The 17,799-nt window shown below is 40.8% G+C and overlaps 1 protein-coding gene across 1 annotated transcript; it reads left to right on the top strand.

Moving 5' to 3' along the window:
• Positions 1–417: 417 nt before the first annotated feature.
• On the top strand, positions 418–16,889 carry LOC131433065 (protein fork head). The gene has a single exon (XM_058599825.1). The coding sequence runs from the start codon at positions 2,293–2,295 to the stop codon at positions 3,604–3,606; it is 1,314 nt and encodes a 437-aa protein (XP_058455808.1). The 5' UTR covers positions 418–2,292; the 3' UTR covers positions 3,607–16,889.
• Positions 16,890–17,799: the final 910 nt, after the last annotated feature.

Below are 17,799 nucleotides of genomic sequence, written 5' to 3'. Positions count from 1 at the left end.
ACACTCACAGTCGAGTCCGTTCGAAACCGATATTCGATCTACTGTTTCGTAATGGAATCCATATCGGATGGATGCACTGTCCTCCCCCCCCCCCCCCCCCCCCCCCTTCCAGGTGGGGTGGTGAGAGGACAATTTTATCGGAAGCACCGTGCCACATCGATCCTTCATTCCGGTGTCCTTTGTCAGAAATCGAAGAGCAGCGAAGGGCGCATGCGTCAGCATTTGCTTCTTTCTTCTTTATTCCACAGGCCTCGAAGATGCGCTCCGAAAGTGCCATCCTGCTCTGACGCGTTAGCTAGCTCGCTAGCTAGGATCAAAACGGATCAGGCGAAAGAAGTTGCTCGACACAGCTACGAGCAGAGCTTAGCTCCGCCCCTTATCGCCTGTGCACACTGTCACTGTCACCCGTTGCGAGAGCGAACCAACATTGGCTCATGGCTTGCTGCGTTGTGTCGGTGAGCTCCCGTACTCCAGCGTGGTGAATTTCCCGCACCGTTCGGTGGTGAGTTTGGTTTTCTTTGTCCGCGATTCATTCTCACTGCTTTGTGCCGTGTGCTTTGGGCTGCGATTGGCTGGTACGGTTGGGCCGAAGTGGGATGCAGTGTGACAGTCCGTTTCGGTCACGCTACCGGGCCAAGAGGGTCGCGAGAGCAGCCGATTCGGTATTGCGCTTTGTTGCACCAATACACGCACCGCGCACATCGTCACGCAAGAGGATGTGTGTTTAAAGTTTAGTTAGGCACTTCAGTCGAATATTGTTTGAAAGCCAAATAGTAGTTATTCCCCTCTGCAAACAGCCACATCTTGTTATTCCGGAGAGGCAGGCAGACAAAGTTTGTACAACATTATAATATATAAACATAATATAATAATAAAGCTCTCGCGCGCGCGAGCTAACGCTTTTTCGTCGTGAATTGAAGTGCGCTGGTGTTTTTTTTTCGGTCCACCCGTGATTTTTGGAGACGGGTTTTCACGGGATTTTCCTCACGCGCGCTTGACTGATTGCTTGCTGGCGTGACAATTTCCGAGGATCCCCGCGGAAGAACCACAAAAACAGTGAGTGAGCGAACCAAATTTCGCGAGTCGATTGTTCCTCCCTGGTTGGAAGGCGGGAATCGCTAGTGACTCTTTTTCCGATGCGTTTCGGTGTATCCCCGGGAAACGGACTTGTTTCGGCACATGTGGAGCAGCAGCAGTAGTAGTCAGTGGTTGTGGTAGTAGTAGACTGTTTGAAGTGTAGTACACGCGCTCATTCGGTTTTTTTTTTTTGCTCGGACACAGACACAACCGAAAACGGAATCAACCATCGTCACGCAACGGCTAACTAACGCATCGTACGCACGTTCGCGGGAGAATAGCCACACGAGCGAAGTCCTTCCAGGGAGAGTCCTTCTGCTGAGCCGGAGACGGTTGCGGAATTTCGACGGGCTACAAGAGAGAGAGCCACGGACTGACTGAAGCGCACATATTTGCCTTTTCAATCAGTAAAACGACACTGGTGTTTGGGTTGCAACGAGTCAACATTGAACCGAGCTAAGGGAAGGAGCCTCGACGACGTTCCTTCGTTTGCTGTGGCACCCAAAAGCGCCAAAACGCTTAAGCCTTAATCCTCAAGAGTGTGACGACGTCGTCGACAACGACGAGGACGTCGATGACGAACCTGTTGAAACTACCCCCGGGATTCGAAGTGTGTGTATAGGCTATTTGCCAAGGTCCAAGGCACCAACCAAAGGCAGCTAAGTTTTTGTGTCCACACAGAAAAGTAGCTCGGTGGCGCTCTGTCCGAAAACGGAATCGCCCTCTTACCGTGTGTGTACGGACGTACGGGCCCCGGTACCAAGAGATCCGGACGACGACGACGCCGACGACGTCCGGAGAGAGTGGAGTTGTTTGTGTTTATTATTGAATTTTAAATAGAGTTCTTCAACCGACGACAGTGTGCCGTCCTTGCCGTGGCGAGACCCTCGAAAGTCGAAGGAATATATCCGGCCCGAAAAAGGGGTTTTTGTAGTTCGAACAAAAGTAAACAAAGAATCGGCTCGGCTCCGATAACAACCAACCAAGTGATAAACAATTTAGTGATTAACGGGAGGAATGTGAGCCGCCGATAATTGAGCGATTGAACGAGATGATCGATCTAGTGCTGGTGGTCGACGAAATTGTATTCGAAAGTGATTTTGATTGATTTGTGGCCGTGGAAGACAAAGCGAAGCTTGTAGTATTGGAGCACTTAGTAGGGAAGAAGAAGAAGAAGAACAAACGATAGCGAAGTGAGAAGTGAAAACAAAAAAAATGCAGAAACTTTATCCGGAAACATCGATCAACAGTACGAGTATGGCCGGCGGAAACATGAGTCCGATGGCCTCGACGTACAGTATGAACAGTATGGGCATGACCGTCGGCGGTATGTCGTCGGTATCGCCGCAGGGAGCTGGTTTCGGGGCGTCGGTTCTCGGTAATCCGGGAATGGGCGGCATGGGAGCCGCCATGAACTCAATGTCCGGCAACTGTCTGGCGTCGGCCCCGATCGGGTACAGCTCGATGGGATCACCGATTCCCAACATGGGTTCCTGCATGGGCGGCAACGGAATGAGTTCGATGTCGGCCATGGGAGGTTATTCCAGTGTAGCCGGTAGTCGGGAAGTACTCGGCGATCCTGGCTCACCGAATTCGGCCGCTTTACAGCGGGTGCGAACGGAAAAACCTGCGGCTATATATCGGAGAAATTACACGGCGGCAAAACCACCGTACTCGTACATCTCCCTAATTACAATGGCCATCAATAACAACCCGAACCGAATGCTAACGCTGGCGGAAATTTATCAGTTCATCATGGATTTGTTTCCGTTCTACAGGCAGAATCAGCAGCGATGGCAAAATTCGATCCGGCATTCGCTTAGCTTTAACGACTGTTTTGTCAAAGTGCCCCGAACACCGGACAAACCGGGCAAAGGTTCCTTCTGGACGCTGCATCCCGACTCGGGCAACATGTTCGAGAATGGGTGCTACCTTCGGCGGCAGAAGCGTTTCAAGGACGAGAAGAAAGAAGTGATCCGTTCCATGCACAAAAGTCCCTCGCACAGCTTGGGAGCAACCAGCCCGGACAAGAAGGATTCGCACGATGATCATCACCATCATCACCATCGGGATTCGAAGATATCGGCCGACACGCACGGAATGCTGAATGCCGCCCACGGTAAGGAAGTGGATGCACTGGCCATGCTCCATGCGACCACCGATCTGGCGTGTTTGGCACAGCAATCTCACCCGCAGCACAGTTCCCATCACCAGCAACTGCAGCAAGAGGAATTGACCGCCATGGTGAACCGGTGCCATCCGTCGCTGCTCGGCGACTATCACTCGATGCACCTGAAGCAGGAACCCTCCGGCTATACGCCCTCTAGTCATCCGTTCTCCATCACCCGACTGTTGCCGGCCGAGTCCAAGTCGGACATCAAGATGTACGAAATGAGTCAGTACGCCGGTTACAACGGGCTGAGTCCGCTGCAGAACTCGCACGCGGCCGCTGCCGCCCTCGGACAGGATTCCTACTATCACCAGAGTCTCGGTTACCACCATTCGTCCGCCGGTACGACCAGCTTGTGACATCAGTATCCGTTGGCATAAGTGAAGCTCAAGAATTACTACAACAGCACCGCCGGTGCAGGAGCTGGAGCCGGAGGAGGATCAGGAGCAGCAGCACCAGGTGGCGGCAGCATCAGTAGCGACACTCACCAGAACGCCAACAACAGCAGTATCCATCACCGATTTCATCATCATCAGCAGCAGCAACAACTTCTGCAACATCATCATCATCACCATCATCACAATCATCATCATCATCATCAGCAACAGCAGTTTAGCCCAACCGAAAGCGGTGGCGGCGGCGACGGGAACGTCACCGCTCGAACCGAGTCCGGTCACAGCTTTCAGTTCTAAACCACATTTCGGAGGAAACAAGCAACAGTAGGTAACAAGTTGGTTAATTTTAATCCTCCTACGCCGGCGGGTTGGCGAAGCAAGTGAAAAACCCCGTACGGAAACAAAAAAAATATGTGTTCGTAGCCGAAGTTCGTGGGATTCGAGTGGAGTTCCACGCACCAAAAAACAAAAAGTTGCCTCCGACCGTTCCGCCGGACGAATTCAACTCGGAATTCGGTTGGTTGTGGTAGAGTATTTGGACGGATGGTTTGTTTTTTCGCGGAATTCGAATTGAGTTGGCAATTTGCGTTGGAAAATTTGTTTGGTCGATTTGAAGGTAGATTCTGAACAGTCAGAGCAGAAAAATCAAATCATTTACCCAAAATACAACCCAAATCCTTTGACAGTTTCTTGAAAAAATTGTAAGTTTTTATGTTCTCTAAATATTGATTCTCATCTCAAAATTTCAAAAGGGTTTATGGATGAAAACAAAACGATTTCAGATTCCATCGATTCAAATAGGGCCACTGCATGCCCCTTTTCAGACTAACATGGACAGTCACACTCTAACTATTTAAGGGTGCTTTAGAATGCACCACATGTTGAATTTTATTTTGGAGTGTAGCATGTCAAATCTCTGATTAAGCGAGAAAGAATGCTGTAAATTTGAACAAGTTGGGAACACAGAACATTTTTGTACTTGAACTTCGATAATTAAATAATACTTTAATACGAAACATTCCACTCAACCACGTAATCTTATATTAATGTACCACCAGTTCGGTAAAAAATCTAATTTCGATCTAGTAAATTCCAAATTTTTAATGGTTTATGGTTGGAAACGAAACAACTTCGGTTTCCATTAATTAAAAAAAATAGGGCCTTCATGCCCCCTTGCAGGCTAAAATGAACAGCCATACTCTAACTATCTAGAGATATGTGGTTAATAACGCTACCGGTGTCAAATCTTATTTTTATTTTAGAATGTAGCATGCCAAATCTCTAATCAAACTAGAAAGAATGCTGCAAATTCGAACAAGTTTTGAAAAATAGAACATTTTTGTACTTGAACTAATACTACTTTGGTACAAAATTGTTCTGATTATTGAATCCCATCTCAGAATTCCAAACTATTGATTGAAATGGGGCCATTGCATGTCCCTTTTATGGCCTAAACTGAACAGTCACATTCTAACCATTCAAGGGTGTTTAAGTACTCATCGCATGTCGAATCTTATTTTTATTTCAGATTGTAGCATGTCAAATATCTGATTAAGTTGGAAAGAATACCACAAATCCGAACAAGTTTGGATAACAAAACATTTTTGTACTTGGGCTCCTATCGGTAGTTAAATAATACTTTGATACGAAGCATTCCAGCCTTATTTTTGAGTTCCAGTTCGGTAAAACAGTGTTCGTTTATTGTGTTCTCTATTCTTGACTCCCATATCAAAATTTCAAACTTTAAATGGTTTATGATTGGAAACAGAACAATTGCGATTTGCCACAGCATGCCTCTTTTCAGGCTAAAATGGACAATCACATTCTAACCATTCAAAAAGTTAAGGTTCTGATTAGGCTAGAAAGAATGCTGCAAATTCGAACAAGTTTGGAAAACAAAACATTTCTTTTTACTTGAACTTCTATCGGTATTTGAATAATACTTTGATACGAAATATTCCACTCAAATACATAACCTTATTTTTATGTACCACCAGTTCGGTAAAAAATCGAATTCCAATCTAAAAAATTCTAAACTTTTAATGTTTTATGGTTGGAAACAATCAATTTGTTTTCCATAGATTAAAGTAGGGCCACTGCATGCCCCTTTTCAGGCTAACATGAACAGTCACACTCTAACCTTTTAAGGATATGTGCTTTAGAATGCACCGTTCGTCGAATCTTTTATTTTATTTTAGAATGTAGCATGCCAAATCTCTGACTAGGCTAAAAAGAATGCTGCAAATCCGAACAAGTTTGAAAAACAAAACATTTCTTTTCACTTGAACTTCTATTGGTAATTAAATAATTCTATAAAACGAGACATCACTGTACAAACCTTCAAGTACATAAGCTTATTTTTATGTACCACTAGCTCGGTAAAAAATTGTTCGTTTATTGCATTCTCTGATTGTTGACTTTCATCTCAGAATTCCTAACTTTCAATGGTTTACGGTTGGAAACAATTTCGGTTTCCGTTGGTTAGAATAGGGCCATTGCATGTTCTTTTTCTGGCCTAAACTGAACAGCCACACTCTAACCAACTAAGGATGTGTGCTTTTGCTGTGTCACCCCATGTCAAATCCTAGTTAAAACTCGGAAGAATTCTGTAAATCCGTACAAATTTTGGAAGACAACTGGATAGTGATATACAAACATTTTCATGAAATCTTCGATTAAACTATTGAGAGTATTGCAAATCCGACCAATGAGTGTTAGTAACTAATGCAACATTGTGACAGAATAACATAGGTTTCTAGTATTTTAGTCACTCATTGAAAGCCGTCTTGGGTGAAATTCGGTGGAAATGGATATGGCTTGAGATAAGCTGAATTAGAGCTAGAATATACTCGAGATTATCCAATCCTCCATATAAATGCGCGTTGGTTGACTGGACAACGTTGTAACCCATGTATTAAAATAGGGATACTGCATGCCCCTTTTCCGGTATCATTCAGTGGAACGATTATTTTGGAACCACGTAGAACGATATTTTACCCTTTTGAATTTTTTCGTTAGAGGCAAATAACGCATTACTTTCACTATTTAATTGATCTACATTTACCCAATCTTTCGGTCGTAAGATACAGATAAATAGTTGAAATAAATTATTAGCTAGTACTTCTTATAGTAGCTCTCAAACTACAAACATAGAGTTCTGCTAAACCCCAACCCCGTCGATTTCTATAGTGCCACTGCTTGTCCTTTTCCGTGCCTAGTTTATTTAGTACAATGCAGCTCTCCTTCAGAAATTTGAACTCTATTTGCTTCCATGTCTTGTTTTAGATAATGCTGGAAATAATTTCGGAAATCAGAACAAATTTGCAACATAATTTCTCATATCGTTATGACGAATTGACAGCAGCTGACTTTGCTTATTACTGTGTGCTTCTTGTTTATACTACGAAGCAACTTTCTTCAAATTCCCGTAGGTCAGTAGGTAGGTCAAATAATTTAAGTATTCTACGAATAAAATAGGGTTGTTGCAGCCCCCTTTCGCTGGCCCGATTCAACGGAACGTTACTCTTAAAATTTAAATCATCTTCTGGTTAGAGTTTAATATTTTGTCAAATCTTTGATGAGTCTTTCTTTCCGAAAATACATAGAGAATACTGAGAGGCATACAGTGACCCTACTTTTTTTCTCTTATGGACGTAGAAGAGTGGTATTATTTAGTATACCGCAGCAATTTCTTACGAGACGATTTCGATAATTTATTACTCATTTTCTGTTCAAAATTAAGTTCCTAGTTAATATTAGCAAATAGTTACAAGTTTATAACAGGCAGCAATATTCTTTCCAAATTCTAATATGAACTAGGTAGAAGTTTTAATAAAAACAATTGCCTTAGTTTCAATGGGAGATACAGTTTTGATAATTTGATTTGGCAGAAGTTTTGAGAAAAAACACTGTTTTTTTTAAAACAGAAAAGACTCGCGGTTAGGCGATGAGAACAAAAATCATCCACAATGTGGGCAACAACTTGAAAAAAAATATTTCAGCAGTTTTTCAAAGAGGGGCATTTCTTACGAATTTCAACAAATCGGGTTTCTCTTTGCTACGAATAAATGCTTCAAAAACGCACATTTTTTCTCAGAAATTTTGATTCAACAAAACAGTATAAAGGGCGAAACTTTCATTCACTTTGTTTTCGTAAGTTTCGCACTTCGTGATTTTCATTCCAAAAACAGGGCAGTACCTCAAGAGGGAAACTGTTTCCTTTTTGTAAGTTTTGATGGTTTACAAGCTTTTCACTACTGAAAATAATAAATGTGACAGTAAAACTACTCGCAGATTGGTCTCATTCGCTAAAACCAGACAATTTTACGAAAAATTCTCGAGGCCGTAGCTTCATTATTCATACAAGGAGCAAATGGAAAGACGAAACTCTGATTTTGTTGATTGATTCAGTGGAAATTGAACGAAAATGGGAAAAATTGCATACTTTCTAAAGATTAACCAACAATTCATCGACTCATCAAATATTGATGAGAATAGAGGATAATTCCTAAATAGCAATTGAAACCAAATTCGAAATATTCATCGAGATTTTTCTCCCTTTTGCGGTCAATGTAAGTTTCGCCCTCTTTTGAAAAACAGTTGATTTGAAATGTTAAGCTTTCAATAAGAAATTTTGATTTCTTGTCAATATTTTCGTCAAATCAAATCAAGTCTCTTGAGTATTGTCTGATTGATGAGCAGCTTTGATTTGTTGACAATATTTTCGTGAATTAATTGAAGTTTCCACTCTCGTGTAAGAGTCGCTATTTGAAACGACACAAACCAAAACACGCCTACTACTGTCTTGTGGATGAGTTTTTCCGACATTCGCGAATGACAGACCTGAGGTTGCCTCATCGGCCAAACACACGCTAGAAACGACACTTCATTTGACATGCCAACCCAAGGCCGAACAAAAGGGTGCTTGTTTAGAAAACCTTATCCCAGGCTCCCAGAAGCCTACGGTGCCAATTGCTTATTACCCAGCAGTGAAGGTAGTGACCCAAGCAACAAGAAAAAAAAGAAAAAGTGCAGAAAATTCCACCCGCGCAGACACCTAAAAAGCAACAAAACCAGTTTCATGTCACCGAAAAGAAACCAGCAACAAAAAAATGGTGCTCATCATCCACTGGAGATATCGGTTCGCCTCATTCGGCCGAACCACTTCTGTTTCGTTCGATCGGAGAGCAGTAATCTTGAGTGACTCTTCGGTGGTGAGGAGTCTGCGCGCGCACCATCCCCCCTTCCCCCCCACCCCCCTCCGGGAATCCCGGTTAATGAAGAATTTATCGATGAGTAGTGGCTTCTGTCTGCGGGATCAACAGCAGCCACAGGCTATACAAACGACTCATTCAAGAAGTTTTGTCGTTTTTTTTTTGGTTTTTAGCTGACCGCTTGACCGGGCATGTCACTGAGACTGTTCATTCATGCGTAGTCATAAGACCTTCTCTGCTCGCTGGCAGCAATTGCTTTATGGTAATTCCTCATTAGGTTGCGTTTTCCACAAGCGGTCGTCTTCACACCGCGGCCAGCTTCTCCGTCATGATAGGGTGGTGGTTGTCGTGGACAGAGCTCGGTTTGGTCGCGTGACATATGCGAGTACAACCCTAACAACATCGTAGTAGTCTGCGCAATTGAATTTTTCTTCCAACAACTTACTGCCGAAGCCGCATCGCACCGGCAGTGACCTAAATTCGGTGCGGGGGTACCTCGAAGCTCTGTATAGTGGTCATGGTTCCGGACTGTAAGCTGGTCGCGCTTGTACCTGTAGCACCTTCAGTGCACTTCAAAACGAATGAAAGAGATGAAAGAGAATGGTCGATTCAAATCCTACCGCTATAAAGCCGCCTCAAGACGTACGTTCAGTAGCCCTCTTGACAGACGCACTTGTTGTTGGTTTTATTGTGTTTTCCGGTTTTTAGTTGGCCGGTAGCAAAACTAAGCAAAGCATCGATGACAATCGTTTGACCCCTGTCGATTCACAGTGATGCCAGGTCAAATTGGCATCCAAGAACTCAAGACAGCTGCGCTAACAGCAAGGGCTTGTGCGCCACTCCCGAATAACCAGGTTCGTCTTCTGGTCGCTGTTCGGTGAAATGAAAATCCTTGAGACACCCACCCGAAAACTCAATTTACCGTTTTTTTTTGGTCGAGAGTGACTTTCGACCTTTGTGTGGTAAAGCGCGAAGCGTGCCCACAAGTGCTTCTCTGAGGTCCCCCCTTCGTCAGGCTAGGGCACAAATTGTTTGAATACGACGACGGTGAGTGGGTCTGACAAGAAACAGAGATAGATAGATTGGCTGATGGAGTGTGGCAAAGTTCTGCTTTCGGGACTTATGAATATTTATTCAGATGGACGGACTTCTTCGGATGACGTGGGTACTCCTGGAATGAAGTGGAAGTGCTGGAAGAGTGGGCCGCTAAATTGGTGTTTGCGGGTGTGACAGTTTGGAAGTTTTTTTTGGCAATATTTGATTCGTCTCTAGATTCTGCCGTGACCTCTTCCTGGATTCCTTTGTTTTGTGCATAGTATTTGTTTCTAAGGGTGATTTGAGATGAGCTAATTTTTGCAAAAGGCCTTATTTTTTCATATGAAACTGATCCTAGTGAGCACTTGACAAAACTGAGGAGCTTTGTAGATTTATGTCGTTTTTACTTGAGAACTCAGATTAATTTCTTCAAACATAATTTTGACAATCAAGTGCGAGGCTCACCTGAATTTTACTTAACTGACGTGCCCACAAAACTAGATTGGATTAAATAAAATCGCCAAGACTTGTCCAGACTGGATCCGAATATTTCGGAATAAAATGAGATTATTAGTCAAAAGTAGTCCCAAGTTTGGAATGATTTCCTCGTCGTGAGGAACGTAATTGTTTCACGTTTCGTTTTTCATGAAATTTGAAAAACTGCTCAGTCAGTTTGAATGCCGCTGATGCAAACCAATGATAATCAGACGGAAACAAAGTACGGTAAATTCGGCCGGTGCGTCTATACTGAAGTGCATGATTTCTTCAATACGTTCGAAAACAGCAAACAAAACCCAATTCGACGTAAACATTTGTTAGATTGACTTAAGCCTCTCTAACTCGTAAGTCGCATGTCACTGCCGGTGGTTTCTAATACAGTTGATCGTTACGGCAGAACGAAACGACAGATTGTGTTAGGTGATGCAGTAATATGCACACCATGGAAATGAGTTGAGATAGTTCTAATTTTTTCGTTTATATTGCAAATGACTTACGAAAGGCTGCTTTGAGGCAACCTTGCGAGTTAGAGGGTTCAGTAGGCAATGTCAGATTAAATTCTGCAATCTCTCTCTCGTCCGCAGGCATAAATCATCCGGGTTTAGAATCGGCAAGTATATCTAATTAGTGATTGAAAAGATGGTGGAAGACGATTCTAAAAAGAATTGATCTGCTGAATTCATCAGGAGTTTACGAATGTGGAGTACTTTTTGCCATCATTTATTTATCTACACCAGACTCAAAATTCTGGACCAGGAGTAATTGTGGGAACTACATTCAAAATCTAGGACAGGCTCAGAATTTGGTAGCAAAATTCTGAATTGGAACACAGATCATGAATTTTGGTCTAGAATTAAGCGAAATGAACTCATTTTTAGAATCCAAGTTCCGAATTTAATTCTACAACTGAATACAAAAACTTGAATTCTGAATCTAAATAAGAGGTTGAATTCAGTTCCGAAATCTAGTTTCAGACCCCAGGTTACGAATACAACCTTAGCATGCAGGTTCTAAACTCTGAACAGAAATTCTGGATGTAAATTTTGAAACTGAATTCTAGTTCGGATTTTAGATCTAAAATTTTGTCCCTGAACTCAGATCTTGAATTTTGTTCCAGAATTCTGAATAAGAGTTCAAGCAACGAATTCCGAACTTAAATTGAGGCACTAAATTTTTTCTAAAATCTAGTCAAGAAACCAATTCCAGAAATCTAGTTCAATAATCTAGAATAAGAATTCAGTTCCAGAGTCTTAGTTTTAACTTCTAAACCAGTATTCTGAAACTCCAAAGTCTAGCTCCTGAATTCATCGTCCGGAATTCTGGAAATGAACTCTGAACCGAAATTAAGGAAGGAAATTCTGAAAATAAATTTAGTTCTAAAACTCTGGTTCGGATTTCAGGTCTAAAATTTTGTCCCCGAACCCAGATCTTGAATTTTGTTCCAGAATTCGGAATTTTGTTCCAGAATTGTTCCTGAATAAGTGTTTAAGGAACGAATTTCGATCTTAAATTAAGGCACTAAATTCAATTCTAAAATCTAGTCAAGAAACCAATTCCAGAAATCTAGCTCAAGAATCTAGAATCAGGATTCAGTTCCAGAGTCTTAGTTTTAACTTCTAAACCAGTATTCTGAAACTCCAAAGTCTAGCTCCTGAATTCATCGTCCGGAATTCTGGAAATGAACTCTGAACCGAAATTAAGGAAGGAAATTCTGAAAATAAATTTAGTTCTAAAACTCTGGTTCGGATTTCAGGTCTAAAATTTCGTCCCCGAACCCAGATCTTGAATTTTGTTCCAGAATTCGGAATTTTGTTCCAGAATTGTTCCTGAATAAGTGTTTAAGGAACGAATTTCGATCTTAAATTAAGGCACTAAATTCAATTCTAAAATCCAGTCAAGAAACCAATTCCAGAAATCTAGCTCAAGAATCTAGAATCAGAATTCAGTTCCAGAGTCTTAGTTTTAACTTCTAAACCAGTATTCTGAAACTAAAAACGTCTAGCTCCTGAATCCATCTTCCGGAATTCTTGAAATGAACTCTGAACCGAAATTGACGAAGTAAATTCTGAAAATAAATTTAGTTCTAAAACTCTGATTCGGATTTCAGATCTAAAATTTTGTCCCCGAACCCAGATCTTGAATTTATATCTTGAATTGTTTTCCAGAATTCGGAATTTTGTTCCAGAATTGTTCCTGAATATGTGTTAATGAAACGAATTCCGAACTTAAATTAAGGCACTAAATTCAGTTCTAAAATCTAACATCTGGAACTAAGTTCTAAAATTTAATTCTGAGACTGAATTCAGGATTCGGTTTTGAATTCAATTCTAAAATTCAGTTTTAGCCGAAATCCAATCCAAATGAGGCTTCCCAATGCGGATGAAAGTGCGAAAAAGACAAACAAGCGTGACCAGATTTCAGATTTCGAATTTAGTTCTAGAACTGAACTCTAGACTTGAATTTTGAACCTTAATAGAGAAACTAAATTCAGTTCCAAAGTCTAGCTCCTGAATCCATCTTCCGAATTTAGTTCCAGGATGCAGGTTCTGAATTCTGGAAATTAACTCTGGACCGAAATACAGGACGTATATTCTGAAACTGAATTTGAGAGTCAGTTCTAAAACTCTGGTTCGGATTTCTGATTTAAAAATTTGTCCTTGAATCCAGCTCTTGAACTCATATCTTGCGTTTTGTTCCAGAATTGTTCCTGAATAACACTTGAGGGAACGAATGCCAATTTTTAATTAAGGCACTAAATTGAGTTCTAAAATCTAGTCAAGAAACCAGTTCCATAAATCAAGAATCTAGAATCAGCATTCAGTTCCAGTCTTAGTTTTAACTAGTATTCTGAAACTCCAAAGTCTAGCTCCTGAATCCATCTTCCGGAATTCTGGAAATGAACTTTGTACCGAAATTGGGAATTAAATTCTGAAACTGAATTTAGTTCTAAAACTCTGGTTCGGATTTCAGATCTAAAAATTTGTCCTTGAAACCAGCTCTTGAATTCATATCTTTCATTCTGTTCCAGAATTGTTCCTAAATAAGAGTTCAATGAACGAATTCCGAGCTTCAATTATGGTTCCAAAATTCAGTCAAGAAACCAATTCCAGAAATCAAGAGACTAGAATCTGAATTCAGTTCCAGAGTCATAGTTTTTTTTTTCTAACCCAGTATTCTGGAACTAAATACTAAATTCAGAATTCAGGTGAAACAAGTGGATTCAAGTTCTGAATTCATTCCAAAATTCAGTCCCGAAATCCAATCCCAATGAGGCTTCACAATGCGGATGAAAGCGCGAAAAAGGCAAACAAGCGTGATCAGAGTCCAGATTTCGAATTTAGTTCTAGAACTGAACTCTAAACTTGAACTTCGAACCTTAATAGAGAAACTAAATTCAGTTCCAAAGTCTGGCTCCTGAATCCATCTTCCGAATTTAGTTCCAGGATGCAGGTGCTGAGTTCTGGAAATTAACTCTGAACCGAAATTCAGGACGCATATTCTGAAACTGAATTTGAGAGTCAGTTCTAAAACTCTGGTTCGGATTTCTGATTTAATAATTTGTCCTTGAATCCAGCTCTTGAACCCATATCTTGCATTTTGTTCCAGAAAAACCCTTGAGGGAACGAATGCCGATTTTAAATAAAGGCACTAAATTGAGTTCTAAAATCCAGTCAAGAAACCAGTTCCAGAAATCCAGAATCTTGAATCAGGATTCAGTTCCAGTCTTAGTTTTAACTTCTGAACCAGTATTCTGGAACTAAATCCTAAAATTTAATTCTGAGGCTAGATTCAGAATTCAGGTGAACGAACCACGAAAAACGGCAAGCAAGTGTGATGAGTTTTTTTCTAGATATTCACGTTTATTTCACACTGTTGAAAGTTTAGAATTACGCTTACGTTTAGTACAACTTGAGATACTAACGCTTAGATTCTACCCATTCATCCAGACGGCGAATTTTTAAAAGACGCCCCATAGTAAAGTAAGACGTTTTCACGTCAAACCAATTGTTTTACTTCCATCGCGTAGAAATATCTTACGAAAACATGAGAACCCGGTGTTGAACCAACAATTAATCGAAAAAGCTAGACGTTTTAAACATCATAGTATTGTGAAACGTACTCAAAATGCGAGAATGCATTTTTTCAGAATTCTGTTGGCAGTTCCACTAGAAGGCGTATGTCACAGTTCGACACATTCCATTTACTGGTTTGTGTTCGAACAAATCAGGTGATGGACAGCATTCTTCATTAAGCGTGGAGTCACATTTTCTTTTCTTGTTCTATTTTCTATCATTTTTGACACGTGTAAAGTTGATCCAGATAACATTTTTTCCACGACGCTTCCTTCCAAACGAAAGAATACGATGTCACAGCCTGCTATGTTGCTTTGATTTTTCGTAGCCACTAGCGGATATTTCTTCGAAAGCTGAAAAGCATAAAATCGTCAATTTATTAGTTATTGAATCTTATTCATGTTTTTTTTACCTAAGTCGAATATCTTTCCTAAAAATTATGATTCAAAATCGAAAAGTGGTTCACCAAGCCTGAAACGGGGGAAAATAAAAAAATAGTCAAACAATTTATTCCGAATCGAACTGAACGCTCGACCGAAAACCATTAGTTTCGTCGTTTAACAGCCGCTAAAAGCATCGATAATGCGTCGTACGAAGTTAGCACCCTTTTGCGACGCCAGCATCACCAAAGTTCCTGGGGCAAAACTGCCCGAATTGATCGATCGACCGATAGCCGAATGTGCTTTTTAGCAGGTTTAGCTTCGATCCTCAACCCAACCCGCTATCGAATTTGTGTCCAAACTTGCTACCATTTCTCACAGTCCACGACGCACAACACGGGCTACCGCGGTGTGCTCATTAGACCGGACCCGCTAAATAAACAAATTATCCGTTTAGTTGTAATTAAATTATTGGAACGCAAACACCAACAGCATATTACCGTCGTCCGCAGAGAAGAGTAACTGCCTTCCCTCCCGGCACGTCCCGACGTCTTCTTCGGCTACGAACACAAAACCTCACTCTCACAAATACACAATGAAAATTTGTAGTTCCGAATCAACTTTCCAAAATGAAAAAAAAAAGAGACAGTTTCACTTCTTCGCTTTGATATTAACAGAAGAAAAGCCCAAAACCTGTAGTACGTATACGCGCTAATGCCAACCACATTAAACATTATGAAAACAAGAATACAAATTAACCTTTCAAATTGTGACCAACGTTGAACTTTTAGAGAATGACTCTGGTTTCATGGTTCACGGCAGTATTTTTATAGCAGCAAAGCAAAATAAACCGTCAAACTGCCGGCAGCGCTGGCAACACTGGACGAATAGAATCAAAATGTGCAATTATGTATAACAAAATAATGAAGAGAAAAGCAAATGTCACTTTCGAGGAAAACCAAAACACACACAATCTGTCCTTTCGTATTCCTCGAACCATCCTCTGAGTACTCTGTACAGCGAAGTAAAACTAACAAGCAAAACCGATACGATGGTTTTGAGAATTTAATCTGAGTAAATACTATTAAAAAAAAAGATGCCGTGCAGGCGTCCGAGTAGCGGTTAAGCAGATTTGTTTTTTTATACATATATATTTCGCAATATTATTTCCAAGGTGTAAATATTTTATTATCTCTATGTCTAAGTCGAATTTTTTTATATATACATAAAAAAATAGAAAAAAAAACTTTTAAAAATTATAGTAATATAAATCAAAGAATCTTTGTACATAGATAATTATTTTAGTTTCCCAAACTGCGGACATTCCAGCAACTCTTCGAATCAAATTGTGAATATAAAATAGCAAACAACCGGTTGAAATCTAATTTACCATTCCCCCCCAATCGAGAGGAGCACTCATACGATCATGTCCTGAAAAGGGCTGCCATCGTCGTCGTCGCATCCGAATTATGTTATTTCGAATACTACAGCCTAGCAACAGGTGCAACAGCAACTCTTAAACGGTAGTTAGACCCAACAAACAAACAAAAAAACAAGCAAACGCGAATAGTTCTGGTGCAAACCGCAAATCTCAAACCCAGTAGAAGAAAGAATTGAATCCATTTCAAGTTCAAGAATGACCAGCAAAACAACAAAAAAAACAAATTGTGAAAAAAATTTAAGGAAAAAACTGTAAGCTAAGTGATGAAATGAAAATGGTCTAGTAAATAGAAGATTAAAAAAAATTCTCTTATAAATAAAGCAAACAGTAAAAACACACACACACGCAAAAAAAAACAAAAACCCGTACGTAGCAAAACCCGGACCGCGGTTCAAGGGGAACCGTCAGGGAGCCGGGTTTAGGAATGGAAAAAGCAAACCCTAAGAAGAAGAAGAATAAGCGAAAGAGTAGGTGGATGAGGAGTGAGTGGGACAGTCCTCGGAAGGGGACGGACGCACCACCCTCCTCCGGGCATTAATTTAAATTTAGCAACTCTCGTTTTTTGTCACGAAAACATACAATTGAAATAAAAACCATTAAATAAAAAGATTAGGTGTTTTAGAAAATTTACCTGACGAATTTGTTCATTTAGTGCCTCATACTCGGTTGGGATTGCTTTTCGGTAATGATGACTAGTTTTGAAGAATTTCGAGTTTCAGGTAGATCGGAATAGGTGAGATGATGGTAGGTATATTTATAGTGATAAAAAACAAACCTTTAAAATTCAACTGCAAATGCCTCGCCAAATCATAAACTTTTGAATGAGCATATCAGCAAAAGTAGATCAATTTACAAGCGGCATTCTCCGTTTGGTTGAAAGAAAAATTAGATCGCATTCCTACTATTTATGTTTCATCATCCGTCAGAACTTATTCGAGCTATCAGCCTTCTATTACGCAGTGAGTTGATTCCAGATCCAAGTTATGTTCGGCGCTTTGGCTGATAATGGCTGACGGCGTTTTAACAATTTTCATACAAGCCTAAGTTCAATTGTTTAGCCACTTCTTGCCAGAATAGAATTGCTTATTGGAACGGTACCACTTCTAACATCTATCGAAACTAAAGGGGGATTTTTTGCTGGTATCTTTTTGGCAACACTTTTTTTGACAGATCACGCGTGAATCGTGTCTTGCGTCATTGTCAAACTTGTTCAGTTTGATCTATCATTTAAACATCATACGTCGAATGGGAGCTGGCAAAGATGGAGGAAGATCCACATTTTTTATCGAAAAATTGTGTTCAGCGACGAACTTATTTCTGTTTGAATGTAATAGTTGAATGAGTAAAGACCAGCCAGAAGCATTGCAAGATGCGTTGTTGCGGAGGCGAAGACCATTCGGTTTTCTTTCATAACTTCAGATACCTTGCCAAACCATTAACTAAATTCGCACCCGAAACCAGCTCAGAATTCAGTTACAAAATTCAGGTTCGGAATCCTGAGTTCTAGAATTCAGAAA

This window comes from Malaya genurostris, chromosome 1 (assembly GCF_030247185.1).
Source record: "Malaya genurostris strain Urasoe2022 chromosome 1, Malgen_1.1, whole genome shotgun sequence".
Classification (NCBI taxonomy): Eukaryota; Metazoa; Arthropoda; class Insecta; order Diptera; family Culicidae; genus Malaya; species Malaya genurostris.
This window is presented reverse-complemented; position numbering and strand designations above follow the sequence as displayed.